Source organism: Tachysurus vachellii, chromosome 5 (assembly GCF_030014155.1).
Source record: "Tachysurus vachellii isolate PV-2020 chromosome 5, HZAU_Pvac_v1, whole genome shotgun sequence".
Taxonomy (NCBI): domain Eukaryota; kingdom Metazoa; phylum Chordata; class Actinopteri; order Siluriformes; family Bagridae; genus Tachysurus; species Tachysurus vachellii.
The window spans coordinates 24,463,768-24,487,500 of NC_083464.1; the positions used below are offsets into that span (position 1 = coordinate 24,463,768).

Below are 23,733 nucleotides of genomic sequence, written 5' to 3' on the forward strand. Positions count from 1 at the left end.
AAAACAGTGCAGGACAAAAGATAGTGCAGACAAAAAGTTACAAGACAATACAAAAAGTACAAAAAATACAATACACAAAAGACAATAAACAGTAAACAGATACAGCCGACCAGTGTTAATATTGTATGTAAATACTGAATGTTCAAACAATATTTCGTGCAGTAATACTAGAATGAACACAGTTTCTTAGCAGCAGGTCCTTGAGATAACATATAGAATTGTGCAAAAACAGCAAATGACTGAAATATTGTATAGTACAGTATGTGCAAAATGACTGAGATATTGTACAATACGTGCAAAACGGCTGAAATGTTGGACAGTTTGTGCAAAAGAGCAAAAAAGTGCGCAAAACAGCATGTAAACAGTTTGATGGATGTAAGCAGCATGTAAACAGTTGGTGTGTCAGTGTGTGTGTTTGTTGTAGGTCTGTGCAGTCCATACAGATGATGTGTGTGTATGTTGTGCTCAGTTATTGAGAAGTCTGATGGCTTGTGGGAAGAAACTGTTACACAGTCTAAGATTAGCATAACACAGGTGTGGTCTGAGCAACTGATTATATGAGGTTTCTGGATATAAAATGAAGTAGGTTAGGACAGTTAGTAAAAGTTAGTACACTGTAGTAAAATTTAGTAGGCTCATTTGAACATTCAACAACAACAACAACTGTAATGTCACAGCTGGCTTTCAGGCAAATCCAGGACAATCAGCATGCTTCCTTATAGTGTCTCAGTCACGTGCCGTTAATTAACAAAACTCGTTGCAAAACCTGTCCAGCAAAACCTGTGCATGCCATTAAAACCCAAAGTTTCTCCACTCAGCATGCAGTCATAGTCTGTGCCAGAGTGTAGAGTGGTATTATGTATCAGAGCGCACAGCCCTCTGAGAGGTAATTTCTGAGAGTGGGAATTAGAAAAGTTTCATCTGAGTTTCAGGGTGGTAATTTGTATCAGAACGGTCACCACTCCGGGAGGTAATTTCTTCAAGCGTAGGGTCGCCGGAGTTTCAAAGAGACTCAGGTCTCTCTCCCACAACTTCTTATCCCCCACGTCCTTCTAGATCCAGTAAGTGGCTTCCTTGCTGGATCACAAAGCCATTTGCGGTGAAGGGGATCACCGCCTTGCTGCCTGTTTAGCTTTGGGCACACAACTGGGGAGCATAACCTCCTCGGATAACACTCTGCTTTGGGTGTTCCCCATAAGCAGAAGCACTTCAACTTTTCCTAATATTTCTTTTATTTTTATATATATTGAAATATAGAAAGATCTAAGACTTTTTCTATGTACACAAAAGGCCTATTTCTCTCAAATATTGTTCAGAAATCTGCCTAAATCTGAGTTAGTGAGCACTTCTCCTTTTTATCACACAGCACAATGCCACAGATGTAACAAGTTTTGAGGGAACGTGTAACTGACATGCTGACTTGCAGGAATGTCCATCAGAGCTGTTGCCCATGAATTAAATGTTCATTTACCATAAGCTGTCTCCAAAGGCGTTTCAGAGAATTTTGCAGTACATCCAACCGGCCTCACAACCGCAGTCCAAGTGTAACCACACCAACCCAGGACCTCCACATCCAGCATCTTCACTTCCAAGATCATCTGAGACCAGCCACCAAGACAGCTGCTGCAACAATCACTTTGCATAACCAAAGAATTTCTGCACAAACTGTCAGAAATCGTCTCAGGGAAGCACATCTGAATGCTCGTCGACCTGACTTCAGAGGTGTTCTCTTCACGGATGAATCCCGGGTTTTCACTGTACAGGGCAGATGGCAGACAGCCTGTATGGCATCATGTGGGTGAGCAGTTTGCTGATGCCAACGGTGTGGATCGAGTGGCCAATGGTGACGGTGGGGTTATGGTATGGGCAGGCATATGTTATGGACAACGAACACAGGTGCATTTTATTGATGGCATTTTGAATGCATAGAGATACCGAGACGAGATCCTGAGGCACACTGTTTGCCATATATGACAGCGTGTTCCAGTTCATGCACATTTCCTGCAACTTCGCACAACTTATTCCACAGGCCACAATCAACAACCTGATCAACTCTATGCAAGAGAGATGTTTTGCAAAGCGTGAGGCAAATGGTGGTCACACTGACTGGTTTTCAGACTTGCCCGTACCCCCAATACAGTAAAACTGCACATTTTAGAGTGGCCTTTTATTGTGGCCAGCCTAAGGCACATCTGTGCAATAATCATGCTGTTTAATCATCATCTTGATATGCCACACATGTGAGGTGGATGGATTATCTCAGCAAAGGAGAAGTGCTCACTAACAGATTTAGACAGATTTGTGAACAATATTTGAGAGAAATAGACCTTTTGTGTACTTTTTGTGTACACAGAAAAAGATCTTTGAGTTCAGCTCATGAAAAATGGGGGCAAAAACAAAAGTGTTGCGTTTATAATTTACACTCATAATAATATTATTTTGAAACTTATATTTTTATTTATACATCAATTTCATTTTCATATTACCATTTCATATGCCAAAAAAACACCTTTACAGGTGAAATAAGAAGGGAATAGGAACAAAAGATTCTGGTTCTGATTCTGATTCTGATTCTGAAAAGATGGTAGAGCATTTAATTTTCCTCCCTCCCCCATCCCCCAAAAATAAAAACCAGTGATCTCCATTGATATAAAAAGTTGTTTCTGTAAATGATAATATGCTCATACAGGTAGAATGTTTCTAATTCACGTTGACATTCTGCTCTTGACTTAGCTGTAATGTAAAAATATATATACTGCAATGATACTAAAATCATGGGACATGGCAACATAGGACATGGCACACAATATGTGTGAAGATCCTGAGTACTGTCTATGTCCGTGTCCCCAGCCATTTCCTCCAGACCTCGGTCCTGTGTTTCTAATCTAATCTAATCTAATCTAATCTAATCTAATCTAATTTGATACTGACCAACATTATCTGAAATCCTCCCCTATCTAATGTCTGTTTTTTTTCCTTTTATTTATTGTTGTTTTATTTGTTTGTCATTACAAAACGACTTCATTACTAAAGCATTTTTTTTACTTTCAGCTTTTACAGTTTTACAAGATCTTGTGTAGGTTTATTTTTATTTACTGTACTCTGTGTTTGTGCTTCTTGTTACTGTTTTCATTGTGTGGCTCTGTATAAAGTCGTCTACCATCAGGAGGCTCAGTGAGCTATAAAGCTAGTGGGCGTGGCATGTTTTTTCCGGTCACAGGGCGTGGTCAGCTTGTCTGCTGTGTGGGTGTCGTGTTCTCGTGATTCTCGTACACACACACACACACACACACACGCTCACGCTCCGGTGTATCCAGACATTCCGTGATTTGCATATTTGTGCGTATTATTGTCTAGCTCTTCTCTTTCGGTAAGTAATCCATAACTGTAAAGTTATTTAAACTAAACCAGGCTGAAGAACATTAATATAGTTTGTTTACATTATTATGAGCTCGTGCGTTAGCTGTTTATGACACACTGTTGATTATGCAGAGAAAATATACATATTTTACATCAATATTTTTGTGATAAATATGTTTTTGTTTCGTCTAAACAATTTCTACAATTGTTGTTGTACAATTGTACAAAATGTATTTGTTGTTGTCCTCGAGGCTAAGCTAGCTAGCTAGGTTGGTTAGCTAACTAACTAGCTAACCTAGCTAATCGGTACCGGTTGTTGTTTATTGACCAGGAATGGGTTCGGGTTCTGTATTTATAGCCCTCACTACAAAAAGAAAGGTCGTTAAATAAAGGTGGGATAACGAGTGGAAGTGAAACATGATCCCTTTCATTAAATATTGGAGTTTTAATGGTTTCCGTGCGAAGCTTGTTAGGCCTTTTGGTTAATCCTGACAGGATAACTGACAGGTGTGTATACTGTAGTGGTTAGTGAGGAATTATTATTACTAGGGATGTAAATGAGGATACATTTAGTCAGAGTTTCTGTATTTCTTGGAGCTTACGGGATGTTTTTCTGTAAATGATCTGCTATGTGTGTTTTATGGACGGATACAATTATGGTCTGGTTTTGACTGCAACCTATAGGAGCTTTACAAACAGGAAGTGAGGAGAGAGAGGGAGGGAGGAAGTGAGGAGAGAGAGACTGAGTTATGGAGAGAGGGAGGGGGTTATGGAGAGAGAGAAAGAGAGAGAGGGATGGAGGAAGTGAGGAGAGAGAGAGAGTTCGAGTTCTGGAGAGGGTGAGAGAGAGAGGGATGGAGGAAGTGAGGAGAGAGAGAGACTGAGTTATGGAGAGAGGGAGGGAGGGGGTTATGGAGAGAGGGAGGGAGGGGGTTATGGAGAGAGAGAAAGAGAGAGAGGGATGGAGGAAGTGAGGAGAGAGAGAGAGTTATGGAGAGGGAGAGAGAGAGAGGGATGGAGGAAGTGAGGAGAGAGAGAGAGTTATGGAGAGGGAGAGAGAGAGAGGGATGGAGGAAGTGAGGAGAGAGAGAGAGATATGGAGAGGGAGAGAGCGAGAGGGATGGAGGAAGTGAGGAGAGAGAGAGAGAGAGAGAGAGAGTTATGGAGAGGGAGGGAGGTGAAGAAGAACCATGAGAAAAGTCATGTGATTAGGACTTACCACCTTTCACTCTCCCTGTGAAATATGACCTCTTATTCTTTCAGCGTGATGCATTAAGCTAACATACTGTGTGTGTGTGTGTGTGTGTGTGTGTGTGTGTGTGTGTGTGTGGGCGGGCAGGTCCTGGTCTGAACATGTTCTACACTTGTGGTCCGAACGAGGCCATGGTGGTCTCAGGTAAGAACATGCCACTCCTTCTCCGTTGTGTTTACAAGTAAATACGTGAGCTTTAAGCTTTAACTTCACCACAAACAGTAACCTGACCTTATTCATTATGACTCGGCTCATCCGCTGAGACGCTTTAGCTGAAAGAGGTCTTTGAGTAACAGATTCTGAGAATATTAACTGCAGAGATACAGTGGGGTTTAAAAGTGTGAGATCACACTGAATATCTAAGCTTTGCTTTAATGTAAAAGTCATTATTATAAAACGTCACACAAATGTTTTAGACACAGAATTTCTAGGTCACTGTTTAAACTATTTATTAGATTTTCCATGAGTCTTATCCTTTCCTTTAAAACTCGTGTTCAGATTACACTGATGGTTTTGATGTAACTTGGATTAAATGTTTTTTTGTTGTCGTTTTTGTTTTAAATACACAAACCTGTGGAATCCGTGTCAGCTCGGGTGCACATTATCCTTAACAAAGGAAATTTATGTAAATATATCTGAGCTTCTGTGGAACATATTATACCTTTTGTTCATTTAAAAGTGCAAGTGCTTTTACTGAACTGAAAACTCATAATGTAGTCCAAGGAAGAAAAGAATGCATTTATATTGTAGATTTTAAAATGTAGATGTTGTGGTCATTGTGTATACCTGCCATAATTCACACCATCTTGTAGTAGTAAAAGTTAATGTTTCATGAACTGAAACAGCAGAAAACCATCAGAGTTTTGGTCTGATCCTTATTTTGTACGATCAGGTAATGTCTGTATCTGACTTTCTCTGTAGAAGCATTCTCTTGATAGAATCAGAATCAGGTTTATTGGCCAAGTGTGTTGACACACACAAGGAATTTGGTTCCAGCTGTTTGTGACTCTCATTACAGACATAAATAACACAATACTATACAAACTATACAAGACAATGCAGACGATGAGATACAATATAGACAGAATGAGTATTAAATATGAATATAGAATATGACTGATCAGTTATGTACATAAAGTGTGGGAGTGCAAATAACAATATTGTGCAATATTATTCTTTTTGTACAATATACAGCAGCAGTAGTGTGTGTAATATATACAGATGATGTGATGACTGACAGTCCTGATAATGCAGAACTTATAGATATGAAGCAGTGAATATAATTATGGTGAGTTGTTGATCAAGATGATTGCTTGGGGAAAGAATTTCATGCTAATGTCTTAATCTCCCTTTCTTTAGCAGTGACAGACCAAGGTACAAGTGTTCCAACTAAGTTTATGTGCAATAACCCTATTTCTCCACCTTCTTTAACTGCCATGATTTCACAACTGCTCCTACAGATAACAGGACGTTGTGAGCGTAGTTTGATTTGTGTCTAATGAAACATGGCTGCCGTAACAGAGGCTGAGGAAAGTGATTCATGTGCTTTGCTGAGAACAGAGTTGAATGCATTCCGGTACCTAATTGATCTCTTCTTCTTTAGGCTGCTGCCGCTCTCCTCCGCTTATGGTTGCAGGCGGGAGAGTGTTTGTCGTCCCTTGCATCCAGCAGATTCAGAGGTACAGTTTCAGCACTGTTCTGTCTACTTAAGAATACTGAACAAAAGGATATATTGTGTATCTGGTTCGTCAAACAACAAGGAATGTTCTGAAGTTATATTGCACTTCACAGTCATACAGTGCTCATGCTCTGGACTCTCTTTGCCAGCATTCCAACAGTGTGAATAAAACCAAAACCTATAAGGGGGAATGAACCAGAATAACAGATTAAGGAATGATCTGTGATGAAATAATTCTTTAAAAAATTGTAATAATTATTTATGAAATTCAGCAGGACGAGTTAACACACATTCTCCAGATTCAAATGAATTTTCAGTCTAAATTCTATCCTAATTTCTAACCAGTTGCTACTCAATATTCTGAAGTGTTTGGATGTTTCCCACTACTGAACAAAGCAAGGAAAACTGTCGACTCGACTTGACTCAACAAGATATCTCTCGTCTTGAATAGGAAATCTTAGCACAGAATGCTTAGGTATAAAGGTCATAATCATCTTCTAAACCCTTCTAGCCTTACAATTGATTATGTTAAAGAAAAACATTTGCTTTATGTTTTTTCTCTGAGAACAGCTAAAATGTCTATAATATACTTATATAATATAGTTATTAATATACTTATGATCTGAACACTTTGTGACCGAGCTTAGAGTCTGAGCTTCTGTACATTATCTTGACAGACTCATCGCAGGAATAGAAAATCACTCGGCCAAGGCAATCGGATTATGTGCTAGTTTATTTTTTTGGCTTCTGGTGGGAGAAAACACTCTCTAGGCTGATTATATGGCTCTCCACAGCGTTTTCAACCACATGAAGTTCATTTTATAACCTGCTGGAATCGATTCATATTTTTTTTATAAAGCAAAGTAAATGCATGTTGAGCTCAGTATTTGGTTCCTGAACCCCACAACACACCAACGACACCTATCTGCTTTAATGAATCATATGTATTTATATAGATTATCTCACTAGATTATTTTTTTTCATGCTAGTTTGTAGAGATTTTCTTGCCATACATTTAACTATGATTTATTTTTGCCACGTTCATCTCCAGACATGATCCTTTAGAAGTCAGTGAATTTATGGTTTGTCCGTCCTTCTTTAAGGTTCTCGTAATATCCACTTTTGTAGTGATTTATAAATAAGAACAAATGGCTCCAACAATAAAATCCATAATTGCAGAGAAATGAACACTGCGGTAGTTTTTGTGTGATGTTGCCTTGTCAGTGGCCCTCTAAAGGTAAAATAAAGTCTAGTGATTTACCAGTCCAGGTATCCGGATGTTGCACAAACTTACCCCTGGTGGTTATCAGGGGTTCAAGGCTCCACAGATATCGATGTGACTATTGTTCTTTAAAGCAAAAGAGGAACATGATCATGTTCGCACAACGGTTTTGGTGGCATTTTATTTCGGAGCAACTTTGCTTTAAATTCAGTGTCTCTCTCTCTTTCTCTCAGGATATCTCTGAATACTCTGACTCTTAACGTAAAGAGTGATAAAGTCTACACCAGGCATGGTGTTCCCATCTCTGTGACTGGCATTGCACAGGTCAGACGTTCATACATTTTTCATCACACACACACACACACACACACACACACACACACAAGGATACTCTTTCCACACACTTTCCCAAACTAAAGTCTGTGATGTGTGGGATGTGCTGTATGTCTTCCAGGTGAAAATCCAGGGCCAGAACAAGGAAATGCTGGCTGCAGCCTGCCAGATGTTCTTAGGGAAATCCGAGACTGAGATTTCCCATATCGCCCTGGAGACACTGGAAGGCCATCAGAGAGCCATTATTGCTCACCTGACTGTGGAGGTACTGAGACAACTCACATCACATGCACAGCGTAGGCATGCGCTCATAATATATTCAAGTTTATTTGTATAGCGCTTTTTACAATTGTCATTGTCTCAAAGCAGCTTTACAGAAAATAAACATAGAACAAAAGGTTAATATAAAGAATAATATAAAGATTAATAGAATACAAAAGTCAAGATTAATATTAGATATATTAATTCACAATGTGTATGTATTTATCCCCAATGAGCAAGTCTGAGGTGACTCAGGCAGCAGTGGCCTGATATATGGATATATGATCGTCTCGAAAATGTTTGTTATTTGTATTATTTAGCAACAATAGTATTTATTTATTTATACATATCCTCGTAGTGCTTTTATCGTGCATTCACTCCCCGATTTTCTGCAGGAGATCTATCAGGATCGTAAGAAGTTTTCCGAGCAAGTGTTCAAGGTGGCTTCTTCTGATTTGGTCAACATGGGCATCGGTGTGGTCAGCTACACACTTAAGGATGTTCATGATGACCAGGTGAGGTCCATGTGCAACACAGCCCCATTCATACGCTCACACTTTTTAATGTTTATGCTGGTAGCTGATGCTGTCTGTGCTGTTCCTCTTTAAGGAATATCTGAACTCTTTGGGTAAAGCTCGAACAGCCCAGGTGCAGAGAGACGCCCGCATCGGAGAGGCTCAGTACAAGAGAGATGCAGTGATCCGGGTACGACCGCTCTTCCTTTTACACATGTAGAGCTTTCATTTTTTTTTATTTTTTTTTTGTAAGCATTTCCATATATGAAATGTGTGTATGTATGTGTGTGTTTAGGAAGCCCATGCCATGCAGGAGAAGGTTTCTGCACAGTATAAGAATGAGATTGAGATGGCAAAGGCTCAGAGGGACTATGAGCTGAAAAAGGCTGCCTATGATATGGAGGTTAACACTAAGAAAGCAGAGTCTGAGATGGCCTATCAGCTTCAGGTACAGCAGTCACATGACCCATCCAGGATCCAAAAACTAGAACCTAACACAAACAGTGGATTTGTAAATTAGTTTCAAAACACAGCCAGGGTGATGAGAAGTAGACAGTCACAGTTTTTTTTTTTCTCCTTTTTGCATTAGGTCGCCAAGACAAAGCAGAAGATCGAGGAGGAAAAGATGCAGGTGCAGGTGGTGGAGCGCACTCAGCAGATCACTCTGCAGGAGCAGGAGATCACCCGCAAGGAGAAGGAGCTGGAGGCCAAAGTCAAGAAGCCAGCCGAGGCAGAGAGATTCAAGCTAGAGAAACTGGCAGAGGCTCAAAGGTTAGCATTATTCACTGGACCTCAGTGGACATGTTTTGGCTCAGACCTGCAATCGACATGGAGGACAACTGAGTGCATAAGTCAATGCATAACATTTTCTTTTTTTTTTTTTTACTTGACAGGCTGCAGTTGATCATGGAGGCTGAAGCCGAGGCTGAATCTATTAGAGTAAGCGTTTACCTTTTTGTTCTTTATTCTCTATGCAGTACACCCTCAAGACATTTTCAGACATTGCCTTTTTTCTGCAATGATGCAAATCACATTTGACATTTAGCTATTAGAAAAAAAAAAAAATAATAAGCACATTTGACATTTTTCTTTTGGTAATATACAGATTGAAAGCAGGATTTTTTCTTTTTTTGCAAATAGGATGAAAGTTGGAAACTAGAAAAGCAAAAAATTCTGAATAAAAACATTAAATTCATTCAATTTTCTAATCTTTCTGTCTCTGTTTCTTAGATGAGGGGTGATGCAGAAGCGTTTGCCATGGAGGCTAAAGGCCGTGCCGAAGCTGAGCAGATGGTCAAGAAGGCTGAAGCTTTCAAACAGTACAAGGAGGGAGCCATGGTGGATATGCTGCTGGAGAAACTGCCCCTGGTCAGCCAGCATGTCCAGCTAACCTGCTAATACCTGTAATCTGACTTAGCAAGAGTTTAACCACTGGAGTCCTTTCTAATCATGTCATGTTTTTTTTTTCTTTCTTAAAGATGGCAGAAGAGATCAGCAAGCCTCTTTCATCAGTTCATAAGGTCACCATGGTGTCCAGCGGCGGATCAGAGGTCGGAGCAGCCAAGCTGACAGGAGAGGTCCTGGACATCATGGTCCGCCTGCCACAGGCTGTGGAGAAACTGACCGGAATCAACATCTCTCAGGTGAAAACACACACACACACACACACACACACACCCTCGGTCTTAATTAGAAATGCTTCTATATACATATCAGCACTGCACTGTAAAAAAATTTACATCAAGATAAAATATCTGAAATCTAGTCAAATTTATCTACTTTATCTTATTGGATAATCCAAATGTGTCATTTTATTTATACATATTTTTTACATGTTCTACATATTTGTATATTAATTTATATTGTTTTCTTATTATTTATTAAGTATTATTATAAGTATTAATAGAAAAAACGTTTCTAAGCATATTGAACCATTTCAAGCTTTAAATTTTAGATTATGCTTAAAATGAGCAAATGTCTCTGCCAATAGCAGAGAGAGAAAATGTAAAGCTTAAAATAGTAAAACAAATGTCTGAAAACAGGCTTAATAAGCTTATATTGTTTATTATAATCTTTTTAATAAGTCATAGGTCATTTTGATTGAAGGTGAAATAATTTTTTGCAGTCTATTCCTGCAGAGTTTGTTTGTTTATTTATCTAATTTTGTTTTGTAGATACGATTAGCTTTTGTTGAAACTAGACAAGTCATCCAGTTCTGTTATTTATCCCTTTGTGCGAATTCGACCTCGACTTGATGTGCGCTTTGTCTGGTTATTTCTAGTATTTACTTCTATTAAGGTATATAAAAAAACAGTATTGTAGTATTTACTCTGTATTTGTGCAGTATTTAGTCTTACTTTATTTTACTCCTTTAATGCTGCTGTTTTCGATTCATTCACATTGAAACCCTTTACCAAAAAAAATAAGAGGCGGTCCAATGGCAATGAAATGTATTTCTTTTGTGGGCGGAGCCTCACATCTGCAGGGTCTGTCTATCTGTTCCTGAGCTCAGGATACTGTCTGAAGTTTCTTCCAGTGTTTCTCCAGGTTGTCCTGTGATGAACTGGTGTCTCATGTAGGGTGTATTTACTCCCGTACCCAGTGTTACTGGAATAGACTCCGGATCCACTGAGACTCTGAGATAAAGCAGTGAACGTTTATTTAATTTTAAAAAGATCTTTTATAAGGCCCCAGATAATTATACTTTATATTTATTTATTCTTCTTCTTTATGATGGGATTAATAACTATTTCTTAAAATATTTTCAAATCAGCTCACGTTCTTGCCCTGACACAATAGAAGAGATTTTTGTTTTTTTATTTATGAGGTTGTTCAGGGACTTCAGAAGGGTTAACGAATGATGGAGTGAATTCGAACACCACTTATTTACACAATCCAGATCAGCTGCTCAGTGTGTTTGTACCGTAAGTTAGAGATGCTCTTTAACTTTGGCTGATGAAGGCAAAATAATAAAACTGCGTGTTGTGCGTTCACAGGTTTCCTCGACCCGCATGGGATAACCAGGCTAAAAAAGAGGAGAGGAAGCTGTAGCTGAAGGATGCTGGACTCACCCCTCCTCATGTCTCTGTGTTCACTTGCATGATCTAAATGTTCTAGTTGTTGGAGCTTTAGGATAGCTGTAGGTGTTTTTTTTTTTTATTACCCTGTATCTAAGTTATGTTTTTTATATGTAAGCATGATAAAATGTAATTTTGTATGGAAAATCCCCTCCCCCCCATGGCTCCAAGCCAAGATATTCAGGTTATCACTGTTGGTTGTGTAAGAGTAGGCATAATTCCTATAGCATTGCTGGGTTTATTTTGAAATCCTTGTCTGTGTATAATAAAGCATGCACCTGCTCCTAGTTCTGAAATCCCAGTGTGCATTTAACCATTTAATCCTCACGTACTAACTTTCTAACCGTTACTGAAGCCACCGTCTGTCTGTGTGCGTACTACTAATGGCTTTAGAAACCTCACTACATGTTTAAACTGCTCAGTAACCCCCCTGATTCAGTGCAGTTTTGTTCCATAAGCATTCTGACATGTTGTGAAAGCCAAAGTAAGGGAGTGTGACACGGGATATGCACGTTATATAACTCCCTGCTCTTAATTACACAACAATCGCTGCTGTCAGTTTTTGTATTTTAGGTATTGAGATTCGTGAACAACGTGACGTAACCGACGTGATCGCTCGTCCTGCCTTTTCACCCCTTTTTTCCGTCCACTGTGCACGGTTTGTTCTTAAACGTCTAACATCAGTGACCAAAACCTGCCGTTTTTAACGATAAGAAAGGAAAGCAGGCAAAACGAGATGTGCAGAAATGTTGCAGAGCGATGAAAGGAAGTGTAACAGAGGGAGAGAAATGAAGTGGGGTAAAGTTGCTCACGTCTGAGTGAAGTCTGTTAAATGTAGGTCAAGTACACAGGAAAATTTTACTCTTTCTCCCTCAACCTCAATAGTACAGAGCAATGAAGTCTGATGATTTGAGGTGCAGTTTGCTAGCTATTATGGTCAATCTGCAGTGTCTGCCTTGTTATCACCAAGTGCCTAAATACACCTTTTTTGTTCAGATTCATGCACTGATTCAATCTAACCTCTGTGTAGCATGCAAGCATTTTACACCACATCTGTACAGAAATGTTTTACTTTTTTTTTTTTTCCCCTTCTCTTCTCAGTACTGCTACTCACTCACCTTGTAGTGTCTGTTAAATAATCTTATCCCATTGTTAAACACCTCATGTTGGCACTGTGTTGTGGAATATGAGACAATATACAAAAGAAATCAACTCACTATGATTGTTATGTATGAAGTTCTATCCAAATAAACTAAATTCAGTAACTACGTTGTACGTTTCAGTATAAACTGCATACGAAAATGTTTTTGTCAGAATTGATTACTTTATTAAAACTACAAAAAAAAGACAACACTGAACAGTCAGCAAAGCTCAAAAGAGACAGACCAATTCAGAACCATTCACACCAACCATACCAAATATCAGCAATGAACATTATGTCCCGTTGATTATTTACATACCGTCATATCCCTTTACATTAAAGAAACAGGAGCACAAGGAACAGCTGCAAAAGCGCTGCCTGAAATCGGAGTTATAAAAATACAAGATTTAGTTCAGGATTACAGTGTATCAAAAAAGGTTAAAGGACGTTTGACATGGTAACATAACCATTTGTGTATCACATTCTTCCCATCTGAAAGGGTACAGGATGTGGGGTTAAAGCTGGTAGCTTTAGAAACCTCAAACCCTGCCCACAACTCTTAACACACGCATAAACATCTGTAGGTTTCACAGCCTACAAGTTTGTCCCATACAATAATCACTCACTGCTGAAGTGCCTCAAGAGAATTATTTAAAAATAAAAAACCGGGGGAAACTGAAGCCAGAGAGAGTTCTGATCTACTTCTTGATTTACTCGCTCCCACTGAAAATGAACAAAAAGTCGTGTCGCTCTGCCGTCGCCGTTTGTAGTGCTCGACATCACAGCCGACAGTAAAGTGCAAATAAAGCCTGTCCTGCATCGTTCAATTACTCATAAACATATTTACACTCTAGCGTTTCTCCAAAATCGAACTATAAACGGTTTGTTGACAATATGAAGCAAGCAGGTTTTTCTAGAACAGCTCAGTCGGTAATTTCCTCAGTTTAGGACCTTCACGTGGACTAGATGTGTCTCCTGTTGTTAACCAGTCAATACGTGTGTGTAAAGAACAAGGACGGAGTCAATGACCGTATATTTGGTGTAGAATGATTCCTGATCTGATTCCCACTTTGTGTTTGGTCAGTTAGACTTTATCCTTTGTTAGACTTTAATAACTTTTGGCTTCAGAACAGCAATGATCAGGGTCTAGGAATTGTGTAAGGTGGTTTACACACTGGACGTGATCCTGGGGCTCTTGTAGCGTTAGTCTGGTTTCAGACTCACATGATTTTATGAAGGCCATCGTCACAAACACGTTAAGTTTTCTTTTTGGTGCTATTACACATTCTTGTGAGTTGTGTTTTACTGCTCCTGTGGTTTTTTCCTCCACCTATCTGAATAAGGCTCCTCATCTCCACCTCACAAGCTGCCCCTCATTCTACAGGTGTGTGGTGGAAACCAATGAAGACGTCATCGACTAAAACACACACACGCAGGTTACTTTACATCCTGAACGAGTACGAGCTGCGTTCACATTCGCTGGAATCACGACACAGTTCTAGTGCGACTGAACTCGCACCACCTCCTACAGGTAGTCTTGGTTTCTGCACCATGCTGCGCTTCCTTGGTCCAAATAACAGCTTACACATGATCAAAAAAATAAGAACATCCTCTTGAAGGTCATTAAGAGCAGGTGATTGCAGTATAAAGTGAGGCTTTGCAGTATCAACGCTCAAAGTGATTACTACGATAACATATTCCTCTTTTTTGAGAAGGGAGTGAAATCACAGGACTACACTCGCGACTGGCATTTTCAGTTTGTGTGCCATTACTTTTTACACGTAGAGGTAAGACGGAGCCTTGTGAATCGGTCGGAAGCTTTTCTGACAACAGGATTGAAAACTAATTGTTTGGTTGCTTGAGTTTGCAAGTCCTCAAAAGACACAAAACATTAACAATCTCAAAGCTCACAGGATAACAAAGGCCTAAAAAAAAAAAAAAAAAAACACGACAGCTGACGTAAACGTCAAATATAGGATTCTGGAAAAGTCCGCTGCATTTTCATCATAGCCTAGACTTTATGAACTAGTTAACAACTTTTTTTTCTTCAGTAGTCATCTGTCCGGTTTGGATCATTTGTATGGTGTTTTGTTGTAGTAGCTTCATTACCTCTAATGTGTTTTTCTGAGATGCTTTTCTGTTCACCATGGTGGTAAAGAGTGATCATTTGAGAACCTATAGCCTTCCTGTCAGCTTGATTCACATCGACGAGCCATTTCAAGCCATAGAACTGCTACTCGTTGCTCACTACAGGTTGCTGTGAAGAGAATCCAAGAAGATCTGGCACCACCAACCACGCCACTGAATGGTGGCAATCCCTGCTTCATCCACGATGCCGTTATTATACAAATATTGATAAAGAACTTCACTGATCTTCATGACACGTTACCGAACATAACATCATTACCTGTAAGTCATTAGTATGTGAACATAGACGCAATCTAATTAAGACTCTGTGTGTGTGTGTGTGTGTGTGTGTGCATGTGTGTGAGACTGGGGTTCAAAATCACAGCCTGCTGCTGGAGGTCATCAGAGAGCTGCTGTCCGAATATACGGTCACTGGGAGGAGCCCCATCCAACCCTGTTCTCAATAAACAACAGCACTTTACATCATTTCTGTTCAATCTGGAGCAGAAATCAAACTGTGAATTGATTCCCCAGGCTAAACTGACCGACTTTAATAAGTAACGAAAGGCTAACATTGTTTTGGAGGCAGCAGGTTTGGAGAATGTGTCCAAATGGTTATGGAGCACCATGTCCGTGATTTTTAAGATGCGAAAATAAACACCTCAAAAAAAAAAAAAAAAAGAAGCATGTAATTCTACTAAAAACCCATGAAAGTCCCTCAACCAAGTCTTAAAGATGTGTCCTGCTTACCGAGTTACTCTGAAAGAAGTGCTGTAGCCTTGTGCTTCAGATTTAGCAATCACACATCAACCGCTGAGCAAATAAAGGCTCGAGATCGGAATGAAGAACCCTCTGTACCCAGCGTGAATACTGAGATTTGACAGAATTCACTCCTAACTACCAGATAAGCGTTTCTATGCCTACTGCTTTTTTTTTCTTTGTTGTGCCGTGTTTAAGAACATTTTTATTTGCTAGAATCACAAAGATTGTGTGTATAATAATATCACCTAATTTGTTCACAGTCTATATAGTTTTCAGCAATAGAAAAAGCCCTCCACCTTGTAGAGTAAAATGTTTTTTTTGTTTGTTTGTTTTTTAATCAGTGAGAGATTTAAGATGAACTGCAGATTTGTGATTAGTTCAGGACTACAGATTAACTAACATTAGGTTTAGGGTGTAAGGGATTAGGGTTCTAGGTCTGAAGCAGGGTCGAGCACGAGAACCGAACCAGCAGCATCTTCCAGCCCTGACCTGCCAAAGGTAAATTGCGCAAATTTACATAAGAGTGCTTAGCTCCGCCTACTTCTACACCAAATATCACCTCCAAGCAGCTTGGGCAGGCTACACAAACAGCCCTCGTCTGTCTGAAGGCGAGATACACTTGTTTCATGTGTCCGTCTCTTTACACCATGTTCATGGCATCCTCGGTGAGGAAGGAGTGAATCTGTGTGAAAGAGGGCCGGAGTTTACAGTCTCTGTTCCAGCAGCTCAGCATCAGCTCATACAGGCCCTGGGGACAAACCGCCGGCCGAGCCAGGTATACCTAAGAGCGTGAGAGAGAGGGAGAGAGAGAGAGAGAGAGAGAGAGAGAGAGAGAGAGAGAGAGAGAGAGAGCGAGAGAGAGAGAGAGCGAGCACGCACGCACGCGTGAGAGAGAGAGAGAGAGAAAGAGAGAGAGAGCGAGAGAGAGAGAGAGAGAGAGCGAGAGAGAGAGAGAGAGAGCGAGCACGCACGCACGCGCGAGAGAGAGAAAAGAGAGCGAGAGAGAGAGTGAGAGAGAGAGAGGTTTTAGGCTATATAAACATTTATATCGATTTCTGAGTTGTTAATTGTGTGTGTGTGTGTGTGTGTGTGTGTGTGTGTACCTGTCTTCCTTGGTCTCTAAAGAACTCCCCTGCATTGTCGATGACCTGCTCATCAGTCATGTGACCATAGGGCTGCTCCTGACATACACTTAGCATCTCCCACAGTGTCACTCCAAATGCCCACACATCACTGGCAGTAGTAAACTTGCCCTAATAATAATAATAATAATCAAAACTAGCTGTAAACAATTCAACTACAATGGCAGTTTCAAAACATAAATAAGCAAATAGATTAGTAAATGAGACATCATCATCATCATCATCATCATCATCATCAAATAAAGAGCAGTAAAGTCTCTGTACACAACTGCTAAAGGCTCATAAAACACACTGCTTTACATCACACTCACGCACCATGAGAATACACTCCCAGGCCATCCATCGGATAGGAAGCACAGCCCTCCCTTGGATCCTGTAGTAATCTCCGGCGTACAGGTTCCGGCTCATGCCAAAGTCAGCGATCTTAATGTGCCTCTCTCCTGTTCTGTCGTCTCCTTCACCCCGCTCTCCTCCAACCAGGCAGTTGCGTGTAGCCAAGTCTCGATGCACAAAGTTAAGTGAGGCCAGGAACTTCATCCCTGATGCTATCTGACTCGCCATGGAGATCAGGGCAGGGTAGCTGAAGCACAGAATAAACATGGTGGTTAGCCTATATTGTACCAGCTGTTCTACAAAACATAGATAAGTGATAAATCCCTGGTTGTACCTGATGGTTGGCATGTTGTGCAGCGGTCCGGTCTTGTCCAGTAACACTCGCTGGGAGAGGTACTGGTTAAGATCACCGCTCTCCATGTATTCAGTAACCATGCACAGAGGATCACTGCTCACACACACCCCCAGCAAGCGGATTATGTTCGGATCTTTCAGACGAGACAAGATCTTCACCTCTTTCAGGAAGTCGTTCCTGCAGAATGGCAGACGGGGACAGCGGTGCGTGTCACATACACATCAAACGTGTGGTCTTGAACTGCAAGACAGGTGATTATAAAAAAAAAACGGGTGCGTCAAACCTGGCGTTTTTCGAGGCATCAGGCCGCAGAATCTTCACCGCTACCAGCAGAGGGCGTCCTTTCCTCACATTGAAAGGGAACTCGAGATTCGGGAGGTCTTGAGGGTTTTCTATCTCGCACAAATGAACCTGAGGATGCATGCAGACACACTGCTGTTAAGTTACTTCAGATTTTGTGACAAAAGTATGTATTGCTTCTGTGCTGCTCTCATTTATGCACTACCTCTCCAAACTGGCCCTCTCCAAGCTTCTCTTTGAAGAGGAGTCGTTCCCGCTGTAGCTCAGGGAGGGGTGGGCACTCGGTGGGCGTGGCTGAGAGGGCAGGGACCGCGTAGGTGTTGTTACCGCTTACACCCTGCAGGCTGATGATGTCTGCTTCTGCATAATGAGGCACACTGGGCCCGCCCCCTGTGGCTTCTGCATAATGAGCTCCCAGCAGGGGAGGCGGGGCTCCGGGGTACGGAGGCGGTCCTTCCTGAACGGGCGGCTCTTTATCGTCCGTATCTAGACTGCATGCTGCACGAAGGCATAATGATGGAGAGAAAAAGGATGACACATGGTGTGGCCTGAAATCTGTTTCGACTTGGACTAAGATCATTATTTCCATCGACAGTTTGTTAATATTAGATAACTATGTAACATTCAGTTAACATTCTTACAGACCACTGCGCAGTAGCGATCAGACAATGGACATGCCGTCGGAGGTTATGGCTTTTTAAGTTTCTGTGATTAGGGGATGAGAACATGGTGCAGTGTGTATTAATCTCTAAGGCTGATACAAACACACCTGGGATCTTCATATTCTCTCTGTACATGTGAAACATCTCGCTCAAATCACTTCCTGTCCCCGAGAACCCTTTAATTAACTGCCTCAAATCCTACAGAATCTCACTCGCTCTCTCCCCTCATCCGCTACCTGGAACTTTTCTCTAGTTATCCGTTATACTGTGAGGCAGAGACGTGCCTCGCTCTTACCCTGGGGCAGGTTTTGGGGTTTAACAGACTCTCTGGAGCAGATTGGCAGCCTGTTGAGGCCATATCTCAGGTCAGACAGAAGAAGGTGATAGGCTGGGTTGAATAACAGCAAGGCTGTTCAGACACACACACACACACACACACCGTACAATATCACAATGCACGAGACACAAAAATACAATGCAACACAAAAACAAAGCAACAAACACGATTTAGCACAACATACAAGCCATGGCACACACACAAAGAAACACAAATAAGGTGATGGTTAGGGGAGATGGGGGGCAAGTAAGGACACAACTTTCACAGATCAGATGCAGGACCAAGACAAGGAAGCATTCAGGGTTACTGTTATTCATACTGCAGGCAGTTAATCACCATTTCATCAGTATATTCAGTCCAAACATTTATACGTACACTCATTCATAATGATCCTGATACACTCAGTGTGTGTGTGTGTGTGTGTGTGTGTGTGTGTGAAGACGCGTCTACTAGGAATAGTAAACAGAGTGATGCTTTTTTTAAATACCGCCATCTTTCCAGCAAACTCAGTGGATCTTTGTATCTTGTCAGTGAAGTACATTTTTTGATGTTTGGATGGTAATGTTCATTAGTCTCTCTCTCTCTCTCTCTCTCTCTCTCTCTCTCTCTCTCTCTTCTAATTCCATCTCCTTTACACTAAAATCTAAGACAGATTACTCTCTGTAATTACATTGAACATGCACTAAAATGTGTTTATGTGCATAACGCTGCTCCCATGTGCATACTTAACCCAGAACAGGTCTGTAAAGTTCCGCTCTAGGCATTGTATTGTTTTAGTGCTATATACAGTACCTCAGACATATGAGCTCGGATGAACGGAAACATCCTTCTCCTAAATTCTGATGAAACATAAGCACTGATGTTAGGTGCTAACTCTGCAATCTGCTGATAAACTAGTCAATTCTGTCATAATTCCAAGATTTTGCCTGTTGCAGACTGGCCGCTCTTCTGCGACACGATCCATATTATCTCTCTAATAAACAACTGGCTTTCCAAATGGACCATGATGTCCTGTTTCTGATGCTACATGATGCTAAATCTTTAAACGTTAAAGCCATAGTTTCCTAATCTCAAGTTCAACCAGAGGATAAGGAGTTTCTGGAACGCCTCTAAGTTCTCTAATAACACCAGGAACACTAACTCTACAAGGTTAAATCTATTTCAAATGTATCTTAAGAAATGATTTGCAATTAAATACCTGGCACAGACTGATAGCTTATAAATAATTTGAAATAATTCAGAATAGAGTTTTGGATATACTTTGTGTAATCAATTGTGTATAAAACATTATGTTTTTAGATTTTCTTCTGCTCCTTCGTCTTCAGATTCCGGTCATGTCTCACCTGTGCTGTCACGCTGCTCTCGAGGGCGTACCACAGTGCTGGGCTCCTGGTACTCTCCTTCTCTCTCAGCGTCATCAGGGAAAGTGTGTATGCGCTGGTAACGACTGGAGTACGTGTGCGTGTTTGTGTTATTGATCACCACGTTCTCCGTCGGAACCGAGAGGTGAACTCGCATCTCGTCGCTGGAGAGACTGCCCTGGGCCTGGACACACACACGGACACGGACACGCGTTTTGAAAACAACAGAATTATTTTACAGTCTGAACAAAACCTCTCTCAGGCGTACCAAATATCTACAAACGGCTAGTTTAGAGCACGTCACCTTGCCGAGCAGCTTCTTCCAGTACTGCCTCCACAGAATACCGACGATGACAGCCAATAGCAGTAGTATTATGCCTACTAGGCAGCCAATCAGGATAGCAGTGTTGCTGCTGTCATCCTTAACAACAGGCACCCCGGTCCTTTGGGTGATAGCAACAATTTCTTCATCAGCCTCATCTGTGAAAATAGAGAAAATAATAATAAAAAAAAAGCATACATGTATAAAACTTTATCTGCATTTAAAACACTTTTTGAAACAACTTTTTAAAATCGTGCGGTTTTATGCTACTCCATCTCAAAAATATTGAGAATAGCGACCTGTTCTTATCTCCCCTGTTTGCTGACTCAAACGAGCTCTGGCTGCCCAACGGTGCTTCCCGGGACTGAATAAGCACAGCCGACCGTGTCCGTGCGTGTCTCTGTACATTTGTACGCGAGACAGATTTTTAGAGAAATCCGACGTAAAAGAGAATCGGTAACATAATGCATCCGAGTAGAGTGCCGGTGGTTTTACAGATACATAAACAGAACAAAATACTTCACACTCAGGAGTGCTGCTGTAGCTCTGACAGCCAAACCGCAAGAGATTAATAGATGCTAAAAGTCCCTAGCCGACCACAGTTATGTACACAGCTTTATCAACTCACGGTCCATTTCTCCCTCTATCTCTCTCTCTCTTTTAACAATAGTCTAGTTGTCTTGAGAGAAAAATACGACAGCGAGAAAGAGAATTGAAGAAGTGAATGGAAAGTTTGGGCATTCAGCCACCTGGCCTGTGTGTTAATCTATCAACTCAAACAACTCTCTGATCTTCAACAACCCCTTTTTTTTTGGGGTGGTTTGGGGGTTGCACTTGTCTGAAACGTGTCTGTACACGACACTGCAGTATTACTCTCGACTTTGCTCTTGTACAGTACATCAGATGTGACGCAGCATGCCTGGCTATTCTATGTCCTGGAAGAGAAGCGTGGTGTATTTATTTCTGTGCTTTGTGTGCTTTCTCCCCAGGATTAAATCGGACATAATGTGCAAATATGAATTTGACCATCCAATTATTGGAGAAATTATATCACTGTTATATATTGCATACGATTTAAGTGTATTCGGTCAACATGAGTATGTGCTGGATCAGTGAGATAAAACACAGCACAAGGAGTGTGTGAAACATTACATGAGAACTAGAATTAGAAACAATAATAAAAAAAAGGTAGAATAACATTAGGGTGCCTACACACCTCCAGTGCTTTCACACTAACCAGCTAGCAGCTAATACGAATAATAAGCTTTAACGCTTGTATACGCTTAATACACCAACAACTTGTGTAGCAAGGAATTTATTTTTGTATCGATTTAGCCTTTAAATCAATACCTTGGCTATTGCAGTGTGGGTCTGTGTAAGTACATCTTTAACACACACACACACACACACACATACAGACCTATTAAGATTGTACTATTAGAACTCACCTGTTTGGTGCCTGCTGGAATTAGTAGTGTTGGGAAAGATGGAAGAGGTCAGAGGAGGCGAGGTGAAGAGAGGAGAGCGAGAAGTGAGGGAGGGAGGAGGCGTCGCTATAGAGGGTATCGGTAAGCCACTATCAAAAGGCTCTGAATGAGGGAGAGAAAGAGAGATAGACAAATAACGAATTCATAATGAGATTTTATATTTGTCTGTGAAATTAAATTGAATATATGAAGTGTGTGTGTGTGTGTGTGTGTGTGTGTGTGTGTGTGTGTGTGTGTGTGTGTGTGTGTGTGTCTGTGTGTGCCCTGCGATGGGTTGGCACTCCGTCCAGGGTGTATCCTGCCTTGATGCCCGATGACGCCTGAGATAGGCACAGGCTCCTCGTGACCCGAGGTAGTTCGGATAAGCGGTAGAAAATGAATGAATGAATATGAAGTATATGTGTGTGTGTGTGTGTGTGTGTGTGTGTGTGTGTGTGTGCGTGTATTAGAGAGAATCCGTGTATATGTGTATACAAGTGACAATGTGGCGAGTGACAATTTTGCCACATGGTGTGTGTGTGTGTGTGTGAGAATGGTATGTACTGTATGGGAGTGTGCACATGTGAGCTGTGTGTGGCATGCTTCTGCTGGGTTAAAATATGTGAGGCAGCATTATGGTGTGTGTACCAGAGTAAAAGTTGATCTCGCTGATAAGCAGCCAGCGGTCAGAGAAGGTGAAGTGGCAGCGGAGGATGTGCGCAGGCCGGCCGCCTAGAGGCAGCGTGACTGTGCGCGAGGAGGGGTCTCGCAGGTCGCTCAGGGGCACGTGCACGCTCAGAGCTGGCTCACTCCACGGGCTCAGCAAGCTCGCCTTAAACTCACACAACACCTCAGAGAAGACACGCACACCCTGCGTGTGCATGTTATTGCTGTGCACCTGCCAAACACACACACACACACACACGCACACACACACGCAGAGACATACATGGATTAGTGCACCGCAAATAAACCAGCAGGCATCAGAAGTGCATCTTCAGAGAACACAAATACTTTGGTAAAAGTCCTGAGCTCTCCAATTTCACGTGGGAGTGACAGAGCAAATTTCACGACCACAGACACAACAATGGAACTTGAAGAAAAATGGAAGGGGGGGAAAAATAGGAGGGAAACAACGGAGGAATTGAGGTGATGGAGGAGACACAAGGGAGAGAGCTGATGAGATGACGACAGCAGGGAAAAATCAAAACCAGATGTACTCACGTCTCTGCCTGGAAATGAGAGAGAAAAAAAAAGGCGAGAGGTAAGAGGGGGAAACGGACGACTAGTGGGACTGGTTAGTATATATAGGCGAAGTGAAGGTTCATTACAAAATAAACTAACCATGACTATTTTTATTTTAGTTGTCTATGAGAGGCAGAAAAACACTGCAATACATATCCCTTGTAGATGAGCTGAAGTGCAAATTCTTAGGACTGAACTCAGAAATGTGCTGGAAGGGAGCTCTAAATCTCAAGAGGGAAAAAAAAAAAAAAGCAAACGACCGAGCGAATCCCTCTCTCATTGTCAGGCTGTTGGGCAATATCCTGAGTTCAAATTTAATAATCCTAGAAGTGCCAGGGAATGTGGCTGTACATAAATCATAAGCAAAAAGGAAAGGCTGAAAAGAGGAAAAGGAGATAGGAGTTAAAAGAGGAAAAAAAAAAAACGGAAAGACAGAACAATATCCATGGAATTGTGTGAATGAATGCATAAAATGTCCAGTT

At 41.2% G+C, this 23,733-nt stretch overlaps 2 protein-coding genes across 3 annotated transcripts in view; one reads left to right on the top strand and one right to left on the bottom strand.

Annotated features, from left to right (window-relative positions):
* The first annotated feature begins 3,228 nt into the window (after positions 1-3,228).
* flot1b (flotillin 1b) lies at positions 3,229-12,963 on the top strand. Its single transcript, XM_060870716.1, has 13 exons — positions 3,229-3,370; positions 4,700-4,756; positions 6,216-6,291; positions 7,746-7,836; positions 7,967-8,110; positions 8,502-8,621; positions 8,716-8,811; positions 8,917-9,069; positions 9,211-9,392; positions 9,515-9,560; positions 9,852-9,989; positions 10,100-10,264; positions 11,618-12,963. Exons 2-13 carry the CDS (start codon positions 4,714-4,716, stop codon positions 11,639-11,641), a joined length of 1,278 nt encoding a protein of 425 aa, XP_060726699.1. The 5' UTR covers positions 3,229-3,370; positions 4,700-4,713; the 3' UTR covers positions 11,642-12,963.
* Positions 12,964-13,002: 39 nt separating this feature from the next.
* The window catches only part of ddr1 (discoidin domain receptor tyrosine kinase 1), a 47,711-nt gene continuing 36,980 nt past the window's right edge, over positions 13,003-23,733 (bottom strand). Inside the window, exons 8-18 of one of the 2 annotated variants that reach the window (XM_060870717.1) lie at positions 22,655-22,904; positions 21,989-22,129; positions 20,523-20,698; positions 20,201-20,402; positions 18,816-18,929; positions 18,064-18,356; positions 17,842-17,969; positions 17,538-17,735; positions 17,186-17,450; positions 16,832-16,981; positions 13,003-16,509 (exon numbers count right to left, since the gene is read on the bottom strand). In XM_060870717.1, the coding sequence (XP_060726700.1) occupies positions 16,369-16,509; positions 16,832-16,981; positions 17,186-17,450; positions 17,538-17,735; positions 17,842-17,969; positions 18,064-18,356; positions 18,816-18,929; positions 20,201-20,402; positions 20,523-20,698; positions 21,989-22,129; positions 22,655-22,904 (2,058 nt within the window). In that variant the 3' untranslated portion in view covers positions 13,003-16,368. The remainder of the gene's footprint in view (positions 16,510-16,831; positions 16,982-17,185; positions 17,451-17,537; positions 17,736-17,841; positions 17,970-18,063; positions 18,357-18,815; positions 18,930-20,200; positions 20,403-20,522; positions 20,699-21,988; positions 22,130-22,654; positions 22,905-23,733) is intronic. The other variant, XM_060870718.1, reaches the window with a different exon arrangement.